We start from the raw sequence: 19,619 nt of genomic DNA, 5'->3' as shown, positions 1-19,619 counted from the left end.
AAGCCACAGCAGCGTTTATTCAATTAGTCTCGATTAAGTTAAACCCGCAGATTATGCTAGAACTAGTTCCAGATTATATTTTATGACCAATCCAAACTAAAGTTATTCGCTGAACTACTTCCAGAATTTCAATGACAGGTACAAATATATAATTCTTTGATAGTTCATTGAACTAGTTCCACAGTTCACTTATAATATTTGAGTCAGTCCAATGCAGGATTCACTACATACATGTAAAAGCTTGTCTTTAAACAAAATTGTTTTATTGTGAACTAGTTCCACAACCAATGATTGTGACATTTACCAACACCGTTTTCTATGGGGGGACATCACATAAACCAGTGACAGACGCTTACAGTTTCCCCATTTTTAATCTGTTCTTACCTTGGGTCAATATCATGTTAATATTTAAGAGCCGTCTCCGTGCAACCCATTACCAATATTTCTTAGTGGCGCCTCTGCTGCAGCAGCAGCATAGCGTCCAGGTGCCCGAGGGTCTAGCAAATCGATGCCCGGTGCTGTGTGAGGAGGTGTCTGTGTTGTGGTCTGTGTAGTGGTAATCTTGATAGTATGGCTTTTGGTGCGTGTACCGGAGGCTGCGCAGGCGACGCCGTTTGCCGCCGCCATTGCCGTCGACTCCCGGCAGGAGGGTTAGTAACAATTTCATAAGCAAGTCAATTAGGTTAGAGTTTCTGCAAGACGGATGAGCAATAGCCGACGGCGTGTTGGGTGTGCTGTGTGTTAGTGTCATGCGCACAGGATACGTTTAAGGACCACGCTTAGCACTTACCTATCGCTCTTTGACTTGGCCGCACTTGCAACCGCTTCCAGTACATCTTCGGGTAGCTCAATGTCCTCACGGTGCGGTTCGGCCTCATCTTCGACGTGAGAGAAGGTCACCTTCTTGTCGGAGGGCGCCGGTGAAGCTTCCTTTTTCAGTACCGGCCGCAATTCGCTGACCTCCGCGGGCTCATCGCTTTCCTCGGCCACGGGGGAGAGCTGCGCCAGACGTGCACGATCCTCATCCGAGGAAGTGGAGTCTATGGATGAGATTGGAGCCAAGAGAGCTCCAGATTTTTCGGCAGCAGCAACGGCCACCTGATCCTCCTCGCTGCTGCCCATGCGATCCAGTGGCACAGGCTTGGCTGCTTCGACGTCATCTGCGGCCAGATGATCTTGACGCGTTAACGACTTCTTGAGCGAGTCTAGCTCTAGGATGGATTGCTCCAACGGCAGCTGTGGCTCAGCCTGTCCAATCTCCTCGTAAACATGTTCACGACGCAGACGTGGCGTTTTCTTGGGCGGCGTCTCCACCTCAATGGGCTCCTCTACAGGCTCTGGAGCTGGCTCGGTGATTTCCACAGCGGGCGCTTCAGTCTTGGTTTGCTCGACGGGTAGCTCGATAATCTCGTCGGGCTGTGGCACGCTGCCTGCACTAGTGCTAGGCAGCTCATCCAGCTCCTCCTGTTTGTTACGTTTTCTGCAGGGCGATTCATCGTACTCTACCAGCTCTAGGACATCGTCCGAGTCCTGCTTCTCTACAAAGTGCGGTATCTCGCCGCGAGTCGACTTTGGTGACGCTTTTAATTTAATAATCTTCTGCTGCTCACCCAGGACAATCTTCTCGTCCTTCTTGAGCGTAATACGTTTGATGTTCAGGCGCTTCTTCTGGCGCTCCGCCAAGCTCTTGAGCTTCTTCATAATGTCGAAGCTTTGCTTTGGCTTCGGCTTCTTGGGTGGCTTGTCTGTATTCGGAACTAAGGGTCCTGGTGGCGGCGCTAGTTCGTGCAGACTTCCCTGTCTGCTAGGATTGGCCGAGCTGCCGGGCAGAGACTGTGCGTCACCCTGTGCGCGTCCGCTGCGCCTGCGCCTGATAATGTCACGTATCTGCGCTAGACGATTGGTTTTCCGTGGCCTCGCGTGTCCTCCAACTGCGAGCACCGAGTCGGAGACACAGGAAATGCACTCGCTAAGCGTGTCCTCGTTGTGCGGCTCGTGCTCCGATTCGTTGTCCGACTCTTCAGACTCCTCGCTGCTGTCTTCTGTGTTGCTTATCGCCTCGTCCTCCGACAGATCCTGTATATAGCGCTCAGTTTCTTTGACCAGCACCTGCTCGTCGTAGCGCACCTTCTTCAGGGACTTGGGCGACTCAGACCTAAACCGCAGTTCCTGTGATTTGCGCAATAACAATACAATCTCCGGCTCCTCGTCCGGTCCCAATGGGCGCTTGTACAGATGCGTCCAAGGATAGCCGCCCTGCAAAGAGAAAGCATATATAATAAAGTTGAAGCTCTTTGGGGAATGTGGAGTATAAGACTTACGCGCTCTCTGGCTCTTCTAAGATCCTCCCAGCGATAGGTTTGCAGCGGCACAGGCGGCTTGTCCTGGCTGTTCTGCAGCAGATATTTCTTCAGCGACTGGTAATACTCTCGCTTGCAGTCCGCTGACAGACGCTTTGCCTCCGCATCCGTGTGTGTACCCAGGCGATCCTGTTCGATTTGCGGCAGTGAATCAATGAACTCCTTGCGTTGCTGCTCCTCCGCCTCGGACTTGGGTGTGGGCACTTCGACGAGCTTAAGCTCGTTGCTGGCGAGTTTCGTTGTTGGCCTTGCCTCCGCTCCAGCCGGCTCCAATACAATTTTCGGCTGTGGCTTGCTCTTGAGTATGCTGGTCAGCTCATTGAGTTGGGCATCCACCTGCTGTGAGAGCGAGTTGACTGCCGTAAGATCTGCTTCGAGCTGTTTTTTCTGCTCCGCCTCGACCTGTGCTACATTTTTGCTAAAGCTTTCGATTAGCTCGCGTTCTATTTCATTTATCAGCTGCTCGGCAGTATGACGCACTGCCTCCGATGCTGCTGCTGCGGCTGCGGCTGCTGGAGCTGCTTCGATTGTGCCTGCCGTTGCCGTCTCGTCTACCTCGGCTATTTGATGCGACGGTGCGAGAGTTTCTATTGGCTGCTTAGTCTTGGCGCCCGCTGGCTCCACCTCGATTACATGCGAGGCCTCGTCAGCTTCTATTTTGGATGTGCCCTTCTGCAGCTCCTGCTCAATGGGCGGCAGCTCATTAATGCCCACGCCGCTCAGCACCGCGTTGACGTCCTCGATGAGGTGAGATTCCAAATCCAGCAAATGCGATCCGCCCGGCGTAGTCGGTGCCTGTGCCTGTGTGGGATGCGTCAGCCCGCTGGCCGGTTCGTTGTTATTCTCAAGCGATAGCTTTAGCTCCGCTTTGCTCTGTTTTTGTTTCTCCTGCAACTGGGCGTCGTCGCTGATGCCGTTGATCAGTAAAATGGTCGGCTGCTCAGTGGGGCCAGTTCCAGCGCCAGGTAGCGACACTGCAATGGGTCGGAAGGGGCACACATCAGATATTTATTTACATTTAAATGTGCTGTGGGGCGAACAAAAGACGAAACAGGTGCTAAAAATAACGTGGCATTTTTTTGTTGCACCTCTTGCGGACGACAACAATTCGCGACAATTGACAATTACATAAGACGCATCACAAAACAGCGAGAAATGTGCATACATAAAAACAGAGACACAGAGAGAAAGATGTAAGCGATGTGGTGAGACATATGTGGAGAATAATTTGCGAGAGTAAAACAAAGTTTTCTTTGTTTTTTTTTTTTCCTATTTGCAATTGACTTGGCAATTTCGAAAGCGTTTCGCAGACGTTTCGAAAATGCTGCAATTACGAAATCCCTATTTGTAGAATTCCTTTTTCGAATTAAACTAATATTTACCACATTTGTTTAACTTGCGGTTAAAGTTTCGTTTTTTTCTTTAGTTCGTTTTCGTTTTGCAAAATTTTACATGTAAATGAAATTGTTCGAATTTATTTAGTTAATTATAGTTTTATTTTTTTTTTGTTTTTGCACAATCTTCGAATTGTTTTTTCAGCGCCGTTGTTCGCGAACGCGAGCCGTGCACTGAAATTGTCCGGGGCCAACTGGCATCAAGTGAAAAGCCCCAGAGAGGCCCCAACCTGGCAGGCAACTGAGCAGTTTTGATGCTCAACTGCTTGGGGTTTTAAAATACAATACTTAACAAAAATTGCTTTTGAAATTGTTTTAATTTTTTTTTTCCTTCTTGCTCTTTGCCTTCGTTTTGGCTTTTGCGCTCAATTCGAATTTGGCTTTTTGCCTGTGTCTGTGTTTGGTTCGATTTCAGTTTTGTTTTGTTTTGGCCGCGTTAAAGAACTTGCAAACCGACACAAAACTGGAAAATCGAGTACGAGACTAACTCGTAAACAAATTTCAGTTTACAATTTAAGCACACACACAAATTACAGCTAATTTAGCGTTTGCTCCAAAATAATAAGAGCGCAACTAGTTGCAGCAACATAAACAACAAGCACACTCAAGTACTCTGTAATATGCCAAGATTCAGCCTAATATTTTGGTGTATATATGGGAGTCTCTAGCTTGGCCAGAAAAATATTAATGATAAACACTCAAATATCCTGTGATATATAGGCCAAATGAAACTTTTAATAATGAATCTCAGACAAATTTTCAAAGAATTGAGTTCTACTCGAAATCGTTAAATAATTTATAACATCTTATTTTTGGGCACATCATTTAAATACATTTTGGGATATATTTGGCTGTCTTCAGTTGTGTTCTATAACTGTATAAATTGTTATATTTGCACATTTCCATATACCCTTTCTTTTGCTTCAAACGCTGGGTGCTCTAATCTTTTGATGTGCCCAATTTTCGTGGATGGTCTGTCTGTCTTAATTTTATGTATGATATTCAATAGACGCTTGTTTGTTTTTCATGCCTGCCTAAATATACATACCCTATATATTGTATACAATTGTTGTTGGGTACATGTGTTTTTACTGATGTCTAACGTAATCACATAAAATTACAGAGCCACGAAATTAAATTGTTAAATTGTTTCGTTACGCCTTTCGGTTTTGTTTTTTCTATGAATGGGGGCGCTCTAAAGGCGAACAGATTTCTATATAGACATAAGTATTTAGTATATATCTAGATGGACGGCGGTGTCCAACAATGACGTAGACAGAGACTGAGTAATTAATTTGTTTTTGCCTGGCTGACTGATTGGTTCATCATGAACAACGCTGATGAACCCATAGTACATTAGAAATATTATGCAAATAAAGGTACTAGGTTCGTCAATTTCTATAGTGAGAGCAATGATATCATAGAAAACTTTAAGCAAATAAAATATTGCAATTTGTTATTTTTCGTATTCCACTTAGCCAAGCTCTTCTGTACATAAATTCATATTCGTATAGGCAAATCTATATATGTACTTATATCTTGTATCTACATACGTAAGTTTCCAACACAATTCGAGCGTAACTGACATGCTTGGCTTACATGGTCGCTAGCTATGAGTAGGTATACCTATGTATATTTGCAGTTGGATGGCTTGTTGAACTGTTTTTCTTAAAAAATTAAATCTATGAAAATTGACATTTTATGCTCAGGGCCAAGCGAATAAAGTGCTCCCATTTGTAAACACGGGACAAGTTCAAGAGCAGCGACTCGCTTGAACTCGAGCATTGTCTGAGCTGCTCAACGTGGCGTATACGTAACACGTGCGCATAAAACTAAAGGCTAAAAATAGACGCACTCGCACTTCAATTAAAATATAGCAAAAAAAAAAAGTGTTCACAATTACAGCTCGTCCGCTGATTACTCGATTAATTTGGCGTTCCCTGAACTTATTGCATTGCATAACGCACGCGAGTCGAATCAATAAAAAGCCGGCCTCTCTCCGCCGTATAACTCACCGTAATTGCCAGCAACGCTCAGAAAGATGTAAACCATAATCAACGTAAAGTTTAATAAATAATTGCAAATCAAACAACAACAAAAAATAGAAAACAATAATTACAACAAAAAAATATAAATAATAAAAATTGATAGGCGTTTCAGCGAGCGCCTCTCGAGCTTCACATGTTCGACGTCTAATCGCGCTTGGAATACTACGACAAGCAAAAGGCAGACAAAACAACGACGACAACGACGACTTTTCACGTTTGACGTTTGACGTTGTCATTAACGTAGCTGCTCTCACTGAAGAGCGTGTTAAGCAGGCCCTGCGCTCCCCTCCCTACTCTCCACAGATAGGGAGATGCAGACCAGGCCAGCTGAAGGGGTTATGGGGTTGGTTGCACGATCCAACCAAGGCCCAAGGTCGCCTTGCTCGGTTCTCTATATTTAGAATCATTTAAGCGGAATGCGCAGGGCGCCATCAAGGCTTCCATACAGGATGCCCAACATGCCATATGCATGCATATTAATTATATAGAATTTGTATTGAGTACGCCAAGCTAGCAGTTGCTTGCTAAAAATCTTTGCGCAATGCAGCGCAAGTCATGGGGATCAGCCTGAAGGGGTGGCTGATCGTAAACTGGCACACATTGCGTATGCGTTATGTTGATTTTTCTGCCAGCCCGGCGAACTGATTCTATTTTTTGTTGTGTTGTTTTGCAAATTTGCTTGTTTGAAAATAAATTTGTGACACAGTTGCTGCAAATGCATTTTGTTTGTCTAACCCAACTGTCTGAGTCTATTGTAAGCCGTTTAATTATTGCAATTATCGTTGGGGCTTCGCACAATTTCGAACTTGATCTAGGCTGCAAAACTGATTTTCCTCTTGGACTTTCAAACGCAATTTTCTCGTTACTCGGAGCATGTTTAAAATTAAATTTAAGTGTATTTTAATAAACGGTTTATGGTCAAACGAATACTTTGAATGAATACTTAAATGAATACTTGAATAAATAATGACCTTGACTGGACTTGTTGGCTTTTTAAATTTATGTACCTATAAATATAGTTCAGGGCAACATTGCCAGCTAAGAACACACACACATAGTTTTCTTTACGTCATATTTGACGATTAGTTCCAAAACATATGCGACCTGAAAATAACAACAATAACAAGAGAGACACGCGACGACAGTTGACAGAAGACAACAGCAGAAAGAGAAAAACGTGGGAGAAGAGAGCAAACAGAATCACAAATCAAACAAGAACACAAAATATAACATATACGCTCTGTCGGCCGCACATATATATATATAGATGAAATTCACGTTGAAGACTGAATTAAAGGCAGGCAAAAAATTTTGCCACAAGACAAAACACACTGAATGTGTATAAATAAAATATGTATACACAAATATATATACACTTGTATATATATATATATGTATGTATGTAAATATATAAGAACGGATATTTAACTATATACAATGCATTCAATGACAAGACGAGGCGAGCACATAAAAACGTTTCTTAATGTTGTTGATGGGCTGTCGAACAAGTGGCAAAAATGGAGGTGTGTGGGGCCAAATGGAAAGTCTCAGCGAAATGTTTGTAAACACTCATGTTGCCAGCAACATAATCAAGTGTATTTCATGAATGAATATGAAAGTGACAAGACAGCTCATTTAGCCAAAAGGTAGAGTATTACCAATCACAGGTGCCATGCAAACCAGAAACCTGGTCAGTGCTGTGCCGGTGCACGCAACGCGGTTCTTTGTTGTTGTTGCAGATTTTGCTGATGCCGCTGCTGATGTTGTTACTGCTGCTGATGCTGTGCCTCCTGCAATTAGGTCAATACTTTGGGTTAGAATGTGATTTTAGGCATAGCTGTGGGACGTGCGCTCATGTGATACGTTCGCCTGCTAATTGCAAATCAATCAAATGTCCATTAGCCGAATCTTTTTATTGATTGTACTAGTTCTTGTTGCTTACTGGCTGCGTTTACTGTGGCCAGACATTCGAAAATATACCCACTGAGTCATCTTTGGAGCATGCTAATCAATGGAGAGCTGAAATCTACTGTGCATGATTGATTAGGAGCATTGCGTTGTTTAGTTTATTTTAGCACATTTTGTTAGCACTGCGTTAGCTTTGCGTATAGCTTGGCACATAAGTAATAGGAATGAGAATGCCAACGGAAAAAAGAAGCTTTGAGCTCACAGTATATATACCTGACTAAACTTTGCGAAGGGGGCCAAGACTTTGGGTACAGGCTGATGGCGTTGATCGACAAAAGTCTGAAGCCCAAGGCTAGCAACAATTCGATGCCTTGTTTAAGAGCGAAACCACCTCACTCGGCAACAGTCAAACAACAAATTTTACCTGAGTCTCGTAGCACGAACAAGCTATAGACTATAGCTTCCGGGTTATTATCTATAAAGCAGGAGAAAACGGAGCTGCAGGAGGAGGATTTTCAAGCCTTGCCTGCCAGCACCAAAGAGACGCAGATCCCACTGAGTGGAACAGTCTCTCTTCTGGAGATGCTACCAGCACCTATAAGCTCCATCATCTACATTCATTATCCCAATCTCAGCCTCTTGAAACCTTAGGAAATATGCAGTTGTTAAAAAAACGATTCCACTTTCTTAAAAAATAGTTAAGCAAGGCTGTTAATGCCTTTTGCTTTAATATTCCATAAATATATTTATTCTTTGCACTTTAGATTTATAGCCCATATTCCATAAAGATATTTATTCTTTGTACTTTAGTTTTATAGACCATATCAAAATTTATAAAAATTCGTTGCTTATCTTGAGAGCTTATCAAATATTTATATATGAAGGGGTGAACAGGTTTTATGCTTCTTTGTGACTTACTAACTCATATCTAATTCTCATTAAGTGTTTGGCTAACAAATGCTATTGGCTTAAGGAGTTTGACATGCGAACTTTGATTCATAACTCAAATCTGAGGCTTTCCCACTGTCGAAAGCGTCATAAATACCTCCGAAAATATTACGCAACCACGAAATTTCAATTGACCCGCAGTGCATTGCGTCAAACCTTATCGCAGCAAATAGAAACCGCCGAGCCGCGCCCTTGTCAACTAACCCTAAACACATATATATGTATATACCCGATAAGATAACAACAACTGATCATATGCCTAGTTGCTCATATGACGTTCCCAGCTGGTCTACGTGCGTTTCTTCCAGTCTGCAATCCCAAATGCGTCGGTGCAGCATGACTTGAATCTGGCCACAGCCACAAATCCACTAATAAAACCAACAAACAGCTGGCTTTCTTAATACACTATATTAAAGAGTATTATTATTTGGTCATGAAATGAGTAACGCGTAGAAGCAGAACCCCATAAAGTATATATATTCTAAATCAGCCAAGCTGATGTCTGTTTATGTGGGGACTAATCTGGAAGGTAGAAGTTAAACTATGCTGCTTTTATATTAGTCTAATCCTATTAAGACCGCACTTCCATATATATCTATAGGAGGAATCGGTCTAGAAATTAGTTTTTGTATGGCTTAATATTCTGTTTTCAAAGTTATTTTGCTCAAATTCAGGCTTCACTATGCTCACATATCAGCCAAAGCGTAAGGCAAATGTCTACAAGGGCATTTAATCTTCGGTCTGCCAAAGATATCCGCACTTTGTATGTTGTTCTTTCTTCGTTCTGTGGACTCTGTGCAAATATATTCAAGTGGCAATCAGAACGCTGCTGTCTCAAGTGCTAGAATTCAAAAGGGGGAAACGCTTTTTTATCAGCGCCTTTTGTGGCAGGCATTTGTGGCTGCTGCTTTTCACTTTTGTTAGATAATGGCCGGCCATAGATCACAGCTTCTTGTTTCTCTCTTTTCTAGCTCATTTGAATTTTGATTGATGTAACGGCAAATTGACACACAGTGAAACCCGTTTGTTAGTTCACACAGCGTGAAACACGCCCATGGGACCAGAGCAGATGCCGGCTGCCAGCTCATGCCAAAGTCTAGCCGAATGCCCCCAGCTATACGTAAAACCTGTAAAGGTTTATAAAAAACCAGAAAGGGAAATCATATTCATAGCGCAGCATTCAAGCTTTAAGATATTGCAGCTATTCTACAAATATTGAGGCATTCAAAGACATTTAGCATAATAAATGAGAATGCAGTTATCCAGCCACAGAATCTCAAACAGTAAAGAGAAAAGAATTCAATTTGTTATCCAAGAAATCTTGAAATTAAATTTTCTTACAATATATTCCAGTTAGCTAAAGAATAAATGAGAATGCAGTTCTCCAGCCACAGAATCTCGAACCAGTAAAAAGAAAAGAACTAAATTTGTTATCCAAGAAATCTTGAAACCAAATATTCTTATAATATATTCCAGTTTCCCAAAGAACTTTCGAATTGCCTTGGGCCAGTTGCAGCTTGTTGCAAGCTGCATAAAAAAACAATAAAACACTTACACTAACCTATTGTTAGTGTGTTGTCAGTTTAGATGATTTACAATTCCCGTTAGATTCTGTTGGGAATCCAACCGAGTATTCAAACATGCGCCAACATTTTGGCAGCTGTTCAAGTTGAGAAGGCAATAAGAAGGGGCTAACACACATAATAAGTAATGTGCCATGTATATCTACGAGTACTTGTAGTTACAGGCGAGCAGAATAGAAGAAAAAATCAAGTATATAGATGTGTCGCCCATGCGGCGTATACGCAACGGCTGCCAACTAATCATTTATTTTGGCCCAGTCATAAAGATGGGGCTAAAGCGGAGGCGCTGCCTACCTTCGTCCCACGGATGATGCTGTGTGCTTGTTGGGCTGCGGGCTTTACGTCCTTTTTTGCTGCGCTTGCCGCTGTTGTTGTTGTTGTTGTTGGACTCCATTTGTGGGCCGAATGGGTTTTACTTGAGCTACAAAATACACGCGCGCAAATGAAAATAATTTTATATAATTTATCTATGTTTTATGTTCACAAAAACACACACACACATGCACTGAATGACGCACAGTGGCCACAAGTGACATTTGGCAAGCTCACACACACTAATATACACACACACATACACAAACTCGCACCCGCACAGTCGCCGCGTTTTTTGTCGCTTTGATTACTTGGCGCGTTGAAATCGCGTAGATATATCTATACTTATATCTAGCTACATATAGCTATATATATATATATTTATTTAAAATAAAGATTTTCTCAAGTTATTTTTAATGCGGTGATTTAATTTTTTGACACCAACACAGACACACTCACAAATAAACACTTGTGGCACTTTTTTACTTGCGTTTCAAAAGAGATTTTCATAGAAACTTTTTATGCATCATTTGAATATGTACACATTTACACTTTATATTCTTCAATTATAGTTAATTTGGATTACGTGACAGCGCGTTATTTCTTGTTTTTGTCTTTTTAACAATTTCCAGTTAGTAACTAACTTTTTTTTTTTTTGTTTGTTAACTTAATCAGGCAATTGTTGCCTGCCGCCGCCGTCAGCTGCTGCTGCTGCTGTTGGTCGTCAACTGTTTGGGCAGACCGTTTGGAAACTGGCCGGTGCTGTGTCGTTTGTGTTAGGGTTCGTTTTTTATTATTGGCTGTTGTAGAGTATTTAGAAATCGAATGAGTTGAAAATTGTATGAAAATCGCGCACGGAAATCCGCCGCGTCCATGCGTTGTCGTCGTCGTCGTCGTCGTCGTCGATTGTCGTCGATCGTTTGCCGTGCCGTGCCGAGCGCGACTAATGGCTAAATGGCTGGCTGAATGGGCGACGCTGGCGACTCTGGCGCGACACACGGGCAACGAGAGCTTTTACTTTTTGGACTGTCACTCCGCTGGGTCACACGCTCGTTGGATATACTTATATTCTCAGCCGCCAGCGAGCGCTCAGCGCCTATATAATTGGCTTTTATTTTGTTGTCCGAGTCGTGTGCGCATTTTGCTATTAGACATTATTTTTTATTTGTCGTATTTTGGAAAAGAGCGCAATTGCATTTGCTTATCACATAGAGCTTGCCGATATATTTAGGCATTGTATCTTGCACTAGATGGATTCGTCAGTTGGTTGGCTGCCAACAGCGAAAGAAATGATGAATTAAAGCAGCCGCATCAGTTTGGCGGATTCACTTTGAGTAGCAGCTGCGACCCTGCCTCGCGGTTCGGGTGGCGCCATAAAACAAAAGTTCATCATAAGTTGCGACTCGACAAGTTCAAGTCTGAGAATTGCGCCTACATTTAATGTTCTGCATGTCAGACATGCTGCGAGGAGGCGAGGGGTTCCGCGACCAAGTTCAATTGTGGACTGTTGCTGCCTCATCAGTTGCCCTTTGTGTTTGCCAGCAAACGCTCAAGTGGCAGCCAGGCAGGCCAAGTTTCTGTTTCTGTTGCTGCTGCTGCTGCTGCTGCTGCACAACAAGTTCATTCCACTTGGCATTAAGCAGCGGCAGCGAAACATCTCAAGAATGCAGCAACTCGGCACTGACAGTGAGATGTGATCTGTTTATAGCTAGGCGGCATTTAAGTGACTGCAAAGTGCAATTGCAGTAGCTGTCTGCCAACTGCCTACATAATTATATAGCTCTGATTACGCATAGGACACGCATATCAATCATGCGGACGCGACCTTCTGGCAAGGTTGTGTAATTTTAAATAAATGCAGTTGAAAGTTTTTCCAAACCTCACGTGCACATATCAATAAAGTGAAACAAATTAATCTAACATTAAGTATATAGCTGGCTTTGTGGCCTTATCATAAATCGAGCCGGGAACATTGATATTTGACCTTTGATGAGTGCGTGCATGATTGTGCTCAGTGGTGGGCTATGGGTGGGTGGGTATTAGTTGTAAGCCCGTAATTACAGCAACATGGCAACACATACAAAAGCGTGGTACAACTACAACAACAACAACAACGACATGAACATGAACAACAGCAACTGGATAACAATAGTTCCTGTCGAAGGAACGTGACACACAAAAAACAATACACAATTACAACGACAACAGCAACAACAACAAACATAACGACTCATTGTTAGCGAGCAGAGCGGGAATGAAGCATTGAAAAGGTTTGGGAGTGGGGTACCTACAATACAAACTGCGTCCTCATAAAGCGCGCACAAGCAACGATGATTGACAGGATATAGACGACCCGAGAGAATAGGAGCACAGGCACGCGATGGTTTGGGGCCAGATGGTGGTCAGGGCGTTAATCGAACGCACACACACGTGCATGTGGCAAGTTATTCATTACTTTCATTACTCTCTACACCCTCTCGGAGACGTTTATCGATTTGCCTGCCGAATTGTACAAAATGGGTTTCTATGCATATTTTATGCGCTTCGCTCACTTATTGATTCTATAGCACTCCAAGACGCTGCACATTTATTTAATGCATCAACATTTGAGAAACAAATATATTTAAAGCTTTGGTTGCGAGCAGATGGCCCTCAAAAACCGTTTACACTTGTTAACATATCAAGGACACGCTCTCCGCGCGGTTAACGCGCAACGACTAGCGGCAACAACTGGACTGATTTGATGGGTCTGTCTGGTTGGCTTTTAATTCCCATTACAGGAGCCCGCAGCGCTGGCGCTGTTTTTGTTTATCGCTGCGTTGCGTCCTCATTCCAATTGTTGTTGTTGCTGCTGTTGTTATTGTTGTTGTTGTTGCTCTTGTTGATGTCGGCATTTTTCGTCGCCAGGATGCGGACGCCGTGCGGCAAAGCAGCCCATTGCACTGCCACCGAAACAGTTGCCATTGTAGAGACATGCGCACTGTTCACGTGGTTGCTGTACGGGATAAATAACCAAATTACATTAAACAAATATATTAACATATGTTGAAAAAAGCAACAGCTTTTTAGTGTGTCGTATTCGCAGTTCGGTTTCAATTCGGTTTCAGTGTTGTACATTTGAATTCGATAGTGCGCGGCCGATAAGTAAATCGATAGTTTTTGAAAGTCAATGCGATCACGCCAGCGTTGCCACTTAGGCAACGCCTGTTGCGCCTAAGTGAGGCTGCGCTCGCCCACAGCTGATCAAAGGTTAGGTAACACCCGTTTCCTTGTTCTGAAAAAACATCGACTTCGCAATGGCACTGCGTTTCGTGGCAAAAACTTGCAATACCTTTCTGCATCATGGTGGTAGTCGCCTGCCCGCAGCAGCGCCTTGGGTCCGCACACTAACGCATTACCCGATAAACGATGGTCTATTTGGGCTCGATGAGGAGCGTCAGAAGCTACGGGAAACTGCCTTCAATTTCTTCCAGAAGGAACTGGCGCCCCATGCCAAGGAAATAGACAAGCTGGATAGTTTCAAGTGAGCAATGAAAAAGTTGTACAAAAACTACTCTTAAGATGTGTTAAACTGCAGAGATCTGCGCTCATTCTGGAAAAAGATGGGTGAACTGGGTTTCTTGGGCATAACGGCGGAACCTGAATTCGGAGGAACTGGTGGCAGCTATTTGGATCACTGCATCATTATGGAAGAGATTTCGCGGTAACTTAGCACTTGGAGACTCTTGCCTGTTCCAAAAACCAATACATTTGTACGACTTACAGAGCGGCTGGAGGCGTGGCACTTTCCTATGGAGCACATTCCAACCTGTGCATCAATCAGCTGACCAAGAACGGCACACCGGAGCAAAAGCAAAAGTATCTGCCCAAGCTGTGCAGTGGCGAGCATATAGGTGGCCTGGCAATGTCTGAACCTGGCGCAGGCTCAGATGTCGTCTCAATGAAGCTGCGGGCAGAACGCAAGGGCGATTACTACGTGTTGAACGGTACCAAGTTCTGGATTACCAATGGAGCCGACGCCGAAACCCTGATCGTGTATGCGAAGACAGGCGCAAGTGGTGTCCCGGACAGACATGCGATTACCGCCTTCATCGTAGAGACAGGCTGGGAGGGCTTTAGCGTAGCCCAGAAGCTGGATAAGCTGGGAATGCGTGGCAGCAGCACCTGTGAGCTCGTTTTCCAGGATCTCAAAGTGCCCGCAAAGAATGTGTTGGGGCAGGAGAACAAGGGCGTCTACGTGCTGATGTCGGGTCTGGAATTCGAGCGTTTGGTCCTGGCTGCCGGTCCAGTGGGCCTTATGCAAGCCGCCTGTGACGTGGCCTTCGACTATGCCCATCAGCGCAAGCAAATGGGCAAACTGATTGGCGAGTTCCAGCTTATACAGGGAAAGATGGCAGATATGTACACGACTCTGAGCGCGTGCCGGAGCTACTTGTATGCTGTAGCAAGATCCTGCGATGCTGGCGTCCGAAGCAGCAAAGATTGTGCCGGCGTCATCTTGTACTGCGCCGAGAAAGCCACGCAAGTGGCTCTGGACGCCATACAAATCCTTGGCGGCAACGGCTACATCAATGAGAATCCAACTGGACGCATCTTGCGCGATGCTAAGCTGTATGAAATCGGTGCCGGCACCTCGGAAATCAGACGTTGGCTGATCGGACGTGAGCTAAATCAGGAGTACAAGTGAAACGTTTTTATGCCGTGAGCATTGACGCATTTATGGTGGAGTTAATTGTGCATTTTTGTGGAAACAGAAGACTATTTGTTGCATTTATTTTTTGTAGGTAATTTTTGTGAAATATATAGGTATATAATATCGATTGTTGAATAATAAAAAAACTATTTTGGGTAATTTTAAAAATGTGTATTATTTAATATTATTAAATAAAACCCAGTTATAGGACTCTTCATTTTATTTTTATGTTACCAATGCGAGATAGGTATAAAATTTTGAAGTCAGATAATGGTAACAATATTATAATGAAGAGACTTTTAGTAAAATATATTCATTTTGAATTTTACTTCAGCACAACAATAGAAGAGTATGATGAGCAGGTTTAAATTTGCTTTGCACTTTGCTCCGTTCAGAAGAGTTATGTTTCAATAATTGCTTGCATACTTAATACAATTTGGGTGTGGAAAAATATGAACTATATGGGAAGGTACCATTTTCACATGAATTTTTACCAAAAATAATGTTGCCAGATTTTGATGCCAAATTGATCTTAAAGATAAACCATGAACAAAATGCCAAACCTTGTGAAAATCGGAAGAAATTTGACCGAATTATGTGGGTGGGAAATTTCGAAATATGTCTAAATAGGATACTAGCGGGTATACCCCGGCCTTGTCCGTGGCACATATAAATTAAATTTTCTCAAAGATCTTTGAAAACGTGTTTAAAACCGATCGGATGGTAAACAAAGAAATTTCACACAAACGTTTTTCTCGATTTTTCCATACGTGCGGTGGAATTTAAAAATATCACGCAACTTAACTACAGTTAAAACTTAAGCTTTTAGTCTGCGCGTTTAGGGGAGTTTTATATCTAAAAATATGTGTATAAAGTCATACATACATGCATCCTTAGAACACCGCTTTCTCCTTCCAAAATCGCCGCCTCCTTGTTGAAGCCGCTGTCTCATTATCAAAAGCGCAGCCACCTCCTGGTCGAGGCTACCTCCTCATGGTCGAGGCTACCTTCTCCTGGTCGAGGCCGCCTCATGCTGGTCTCGTTATCAAAAGCGCCTCCCCCTGGTCGAGGCCGCCTCCTGCTGGTCGAGGCCGCCTCCTGCTGGTCGAGGCCGCCTCCTGCTGGTCGAGGCCGCCTCCTGCTGGTCGAGGCCGCCTCCTGCTGGTCGCGGCCGCCTCCTGCTGATCGAAGAAGCCTCCTGCTGATCGAAGCCGCTTCCTCCTCGCCGAAGCCGCTGCGGCTGCCTTCTTAAAGGCAGGCTTCAACTTGCGACTTACTTGAATTCATGAGAATCGCATAGGACGGCATTCGATATAAATACGTTTTTTTTTAAATTAGCAGCGCAGACAGAAGTGGCATGTCTTGTTCTTGCACGTTTGTATACATACATACCGACATACAGGCAATCACACATATGAACATGTACATACGTACATACATACAAACATGTACATACGTACATACAAACGAAAATGAATTTATATATATATATATATATATATATATATATATATATATATATATATATATATATATATATATATATATAAATTCACACAATGAATACAAACATTGATATATGCACATATAAATACACTCATATGCATCCTTACAAACAAGCACACACATACATACATACATACATTCATCCGTTCATATAAATACGAACATACATGCATGCACATTCACAAATACATATGTACACATGCATACATACATAAATACACAAGCACACTTACATGCATACGTTCATACATTCATACATACATACATACATACATACATACATTCATACATACATACATACATACATGCATACATACATACATACATACATACATACATACATACATACATATATACATTTATACATACATACATACATACATACATACATACATACATACATACATACATACATATATACATTTATACATATATACATGTATACATTACATACCTAAATACATATGCCCACATACATATATACATTTGCTCACATTCATTCATACATTAATACATACACTCATACATTCCCACATTCGTACAGACATATATAAATAATTTTAAAAATACATTTAAATCAAGCTATGCGTATTTGTAAGTGTATATTTGGGGTACATTATATCCATACTTTAGCTTTATGTATGAAGGTGAGCTCAGGGTAACAAACTACCGTGAAGAGCAGAGTTGAATTCGTTCTGCATTTGTTGTAGTTCATGAGATCAGTTTTAACAGCTTGCATGCAGATCTGTGAGTCTGAAAAGAAAACAGACACAGAAGAGCTTCGACTGTGCACAGATTAGCAGCTCCCCAACTTAAAATAATAGAATTGTATTCCAGCAAACTTTATTAATAAAAGCTTTCTTTCTCCATTTAGATCAACATGTTAATGCGTTTCGTAAGCAAAGCTTGCAACACTTTGTTGCAAAAAAGTGGCCGTCATCTGGCTGCAGCATCTCTATCAAGCCGCACACTCACCCATTACCCTGTTAACGATGCGCTTTACGGCCTGGACAAAGAACACCAGAAACTGCGAGAAGCTACCTTCAACTTCGCACAGAAGGAACTGGCGCCCTATGCTAAGGAAATCGACAAGGAGGACAATTTCAAGTGAGTATCGCAAAATAAATTCAAAGCAGACTCTCAGAGCAGCCTTTTCATACCACAGAGATATGCGTTCGTTTTGGAGAAAGTTAGGCGAACTGGGTTATCTGGGCATAACAGTGGATCCCGAATACGGAGGAACTGGTGGAAGCTACTTGGATCACAGCATCGTCGTGGAGGAAATTTCAAGGTATGTGAATAAATTCTTAACAAAGAAAATTTGATCAACATTTGCACATTACAGAGCCTCTGGAGCTGTAGGAGTTTCTTACGGCGCACATTCGAATATGTGCATCAATCAGTTGTCTACAAACGGAACTCACGAACAGAAACAACAGTATCTGCCCAAGCTCTGCAGTGGAGAACACATCGGAGGCTTGGCCATGTCGGAGGTGGGTGCCGGCTCCGATGTCCTGGCAATGAAGTTGCGAGCAGAGCGCAAAGGCGATTACTACGTGCTCAACGGTACCAAGTTTTGGATCTCCAATGGCTCCGATGCGGATACATTAATTGTATATGCCAAGACTGGAGCAAGTGGTGTTCCAGACAGCAAAGCGATAACCGCGTTTATTATTGAGACGTCGTGGGAGGGCTTCAGCGTGGCTCAAAAGCTGGATAAACTGGGAATACGTGGCAGCAGCACCTGTGAACTCGTTTTCGATAATGTAAAAGTGCCCGCAAAGAATGTGCTGGGACAGGAGAACAATGGCGTCTATGTGCTGATGTCAGGTCTGGACTATGAGCGTGCTGTATTGTCCGGAATATCGATGGGTCTTATGCAGGCCGCCTGCGACGTGGCCTTTGAGTACGCCCATGAGCGCAAGCAAATGGGCAAACTGATTGGCGAGTTCCAGCTAATACAAGGAAAGATGGCAGATATGTACACGACGGTGAGCTCGTGCCGGAGCTACTATTACACTGTGGTGAGATCCCTAGACGCGGGTATGCGAATCAGCAAAGATTGCGCTGGCGTTTTCTTGCTGTGCGCTGAAAAAGGCACTCAAGTGGCTTTGGATGCCATGCAAATCCTTGGCGGCAACGGCTACATCAATGACTATCCGACAGGACGAATTTTGCGTGATGCTAAACTATGTGAGATTGCTGGCGGCACCGCGGAGATCCGACGCTGGCTCATAGGACGTCAGCTGAATCAGGAGTATAAATGAAGCGCTATAAATGTTTAACAGGGGGAAAGGGTGTTAATATTTTAGGGGAGAAACATATTTGTTAGTTTTGTAAATTAGATCGGTACCAAGAAGCAAAATATAGACATCTCATGGCTTATTGTGAAATTTTGGACTGATTCTTAGATTACCTTTATATTCTTATATGTATATTGATAAAATTGTTACCTGCGCTCATAACGTACCATATCCTTCCAAAATCTGTAAAGTCATTGTCGAGCTATTGTTATTTTTCTTAAAAGGATATTCTGTATTATGTATTTTTAACTAAATCGGCCATAACTTGTCCATTTCAAGGACTATCCTATTGTCCTTTGGCCAGCAGATGGTCGTTATCCTCCCAATTGAGAATTTGAAAAAAATATAATGATTGTCCTTCAAAATATTGAGAAAAAAGGACATTCTTGAAGAAAGAAAATTGCTTCTAACTCAGACGTATCCTTGCGGATCCTGTTGCGGTTCCCGTCAAACGAATTGAGTGGGCTAGGACTATCTACTGGCCAAAGGACATTAAAATCGTCCTTGTAGTTGCCGAAATATTAAGGATATTTTGCTTTCGTTCTATTTGCTTGCCACACGCAA

At 42.9% G+C, this 19,619-nt stretch overlaps 3 protein-coding genes across 6 annotated transcripts in view; 2 read left to right on the top strand and 1 right to left on the bottom strand.

The window, feature by feature from the left end:
* LOC115771091 (trichohyalin) overlaps nt 1–10,662 on the bottom strand; it is a 35,846-nt gene extending 25,184 nt beyond the window's left edge. For 2 of the 4 annotated variants that reach the window (XM_030716644.1, XM_030716648.1), the window contains exons 1-3: nt 10,536–10,662; nt 2,322–3,334; nt 791–2,256 (exon numbers count right to left, since the gene is read on the bottom strand). In XM_030716644.1, the coding sequence (XP_030572504.1) occupies nt 791–2,256; nt 2,322–3,334; nt 10,536–10,635 (2,579 nt within the window). In that variant the 5' untranslated portion in view covers nt 10,636–10,662. Of the gene's footprint in view, nt 1–384; nt 462–790; nt 2,257–2,321; nt 3,335–5,769; nt 5,895–10,535 lie in introns of those variants that run through there. The other 2 variants (XM_030716645.1, XM_030716649.1) reach the window with 2 other exon arrangements.
* Nucleotides 10,663–13,780: 3,118 nt separating this feature from the next.
* Nucleotides 13,781–15,378, top strand: LOC115771160 (isovaleryl-CoA dehydrogenase, mitochondrial-like). Its single transcript, XM_030716733.1, has 3 exons — nt 13,781–14,076; nt 14,131–14,256; nt 14,319–15,378. The coding sequence occupies exons 1-3, from the start codon at nt 13,850–13,852 to the stop codon at nt 15,238–15,240; spliced, it is 1,275 nt and encodes a 424-aa protein (XP_030572593.1). The 5' UTR covers nt 13,781–13,849; the 3' UTR covers nt 15,241–15,378.
* Nucleotides 15,379–17,529: 2,151 nt separating this feature from the next.
* LOC115771150 (isovaleryl-CoA dehydrogenase, mitochondrial-like) lies at nt 17,530–19,366 on the top strand. Its single transcript, XM_030716722.1, has 3 exons — nt 17,530–17,859; nt 17,918–18,043; nt 18,098–19,366. The coding sequence occupies exons 1-3, from the start codon at nt 17,633–17,635 to the stop codon at nt 19,017–19,019; spliced, it is 1,275 nt and encodes a 424-aa protein (XP_030572582.1). The 5' UTR covers nt 17,530–17,632; the 3' UTR covers nt 19,020–19,366.
* The last annotated feature ends 253 nt before the right edge of the window (nt 19,367–19,619 follow it).

This window comes from Drosophila novamexicana, unplaced genomic scaffold (assembly GCF_003285875.2).
Source record: "Drosophila novamexicana strain 15010-1031.04,08,12 unplaced genomic scaffold, DnovRS2.1 tig00000024-arrow-pilon, whole genome shotgun sequence".
NCBI lineage: Eukaryota > Metazoa > Arthropoda > Insecta > Diptera > Drosophilidae > Drosophila > Drosophila novamexicana.
Note: the sequence above shows the minus strand (reverse complement) of the source record. Positions and strands in the feature narration are given on the sequence as shown.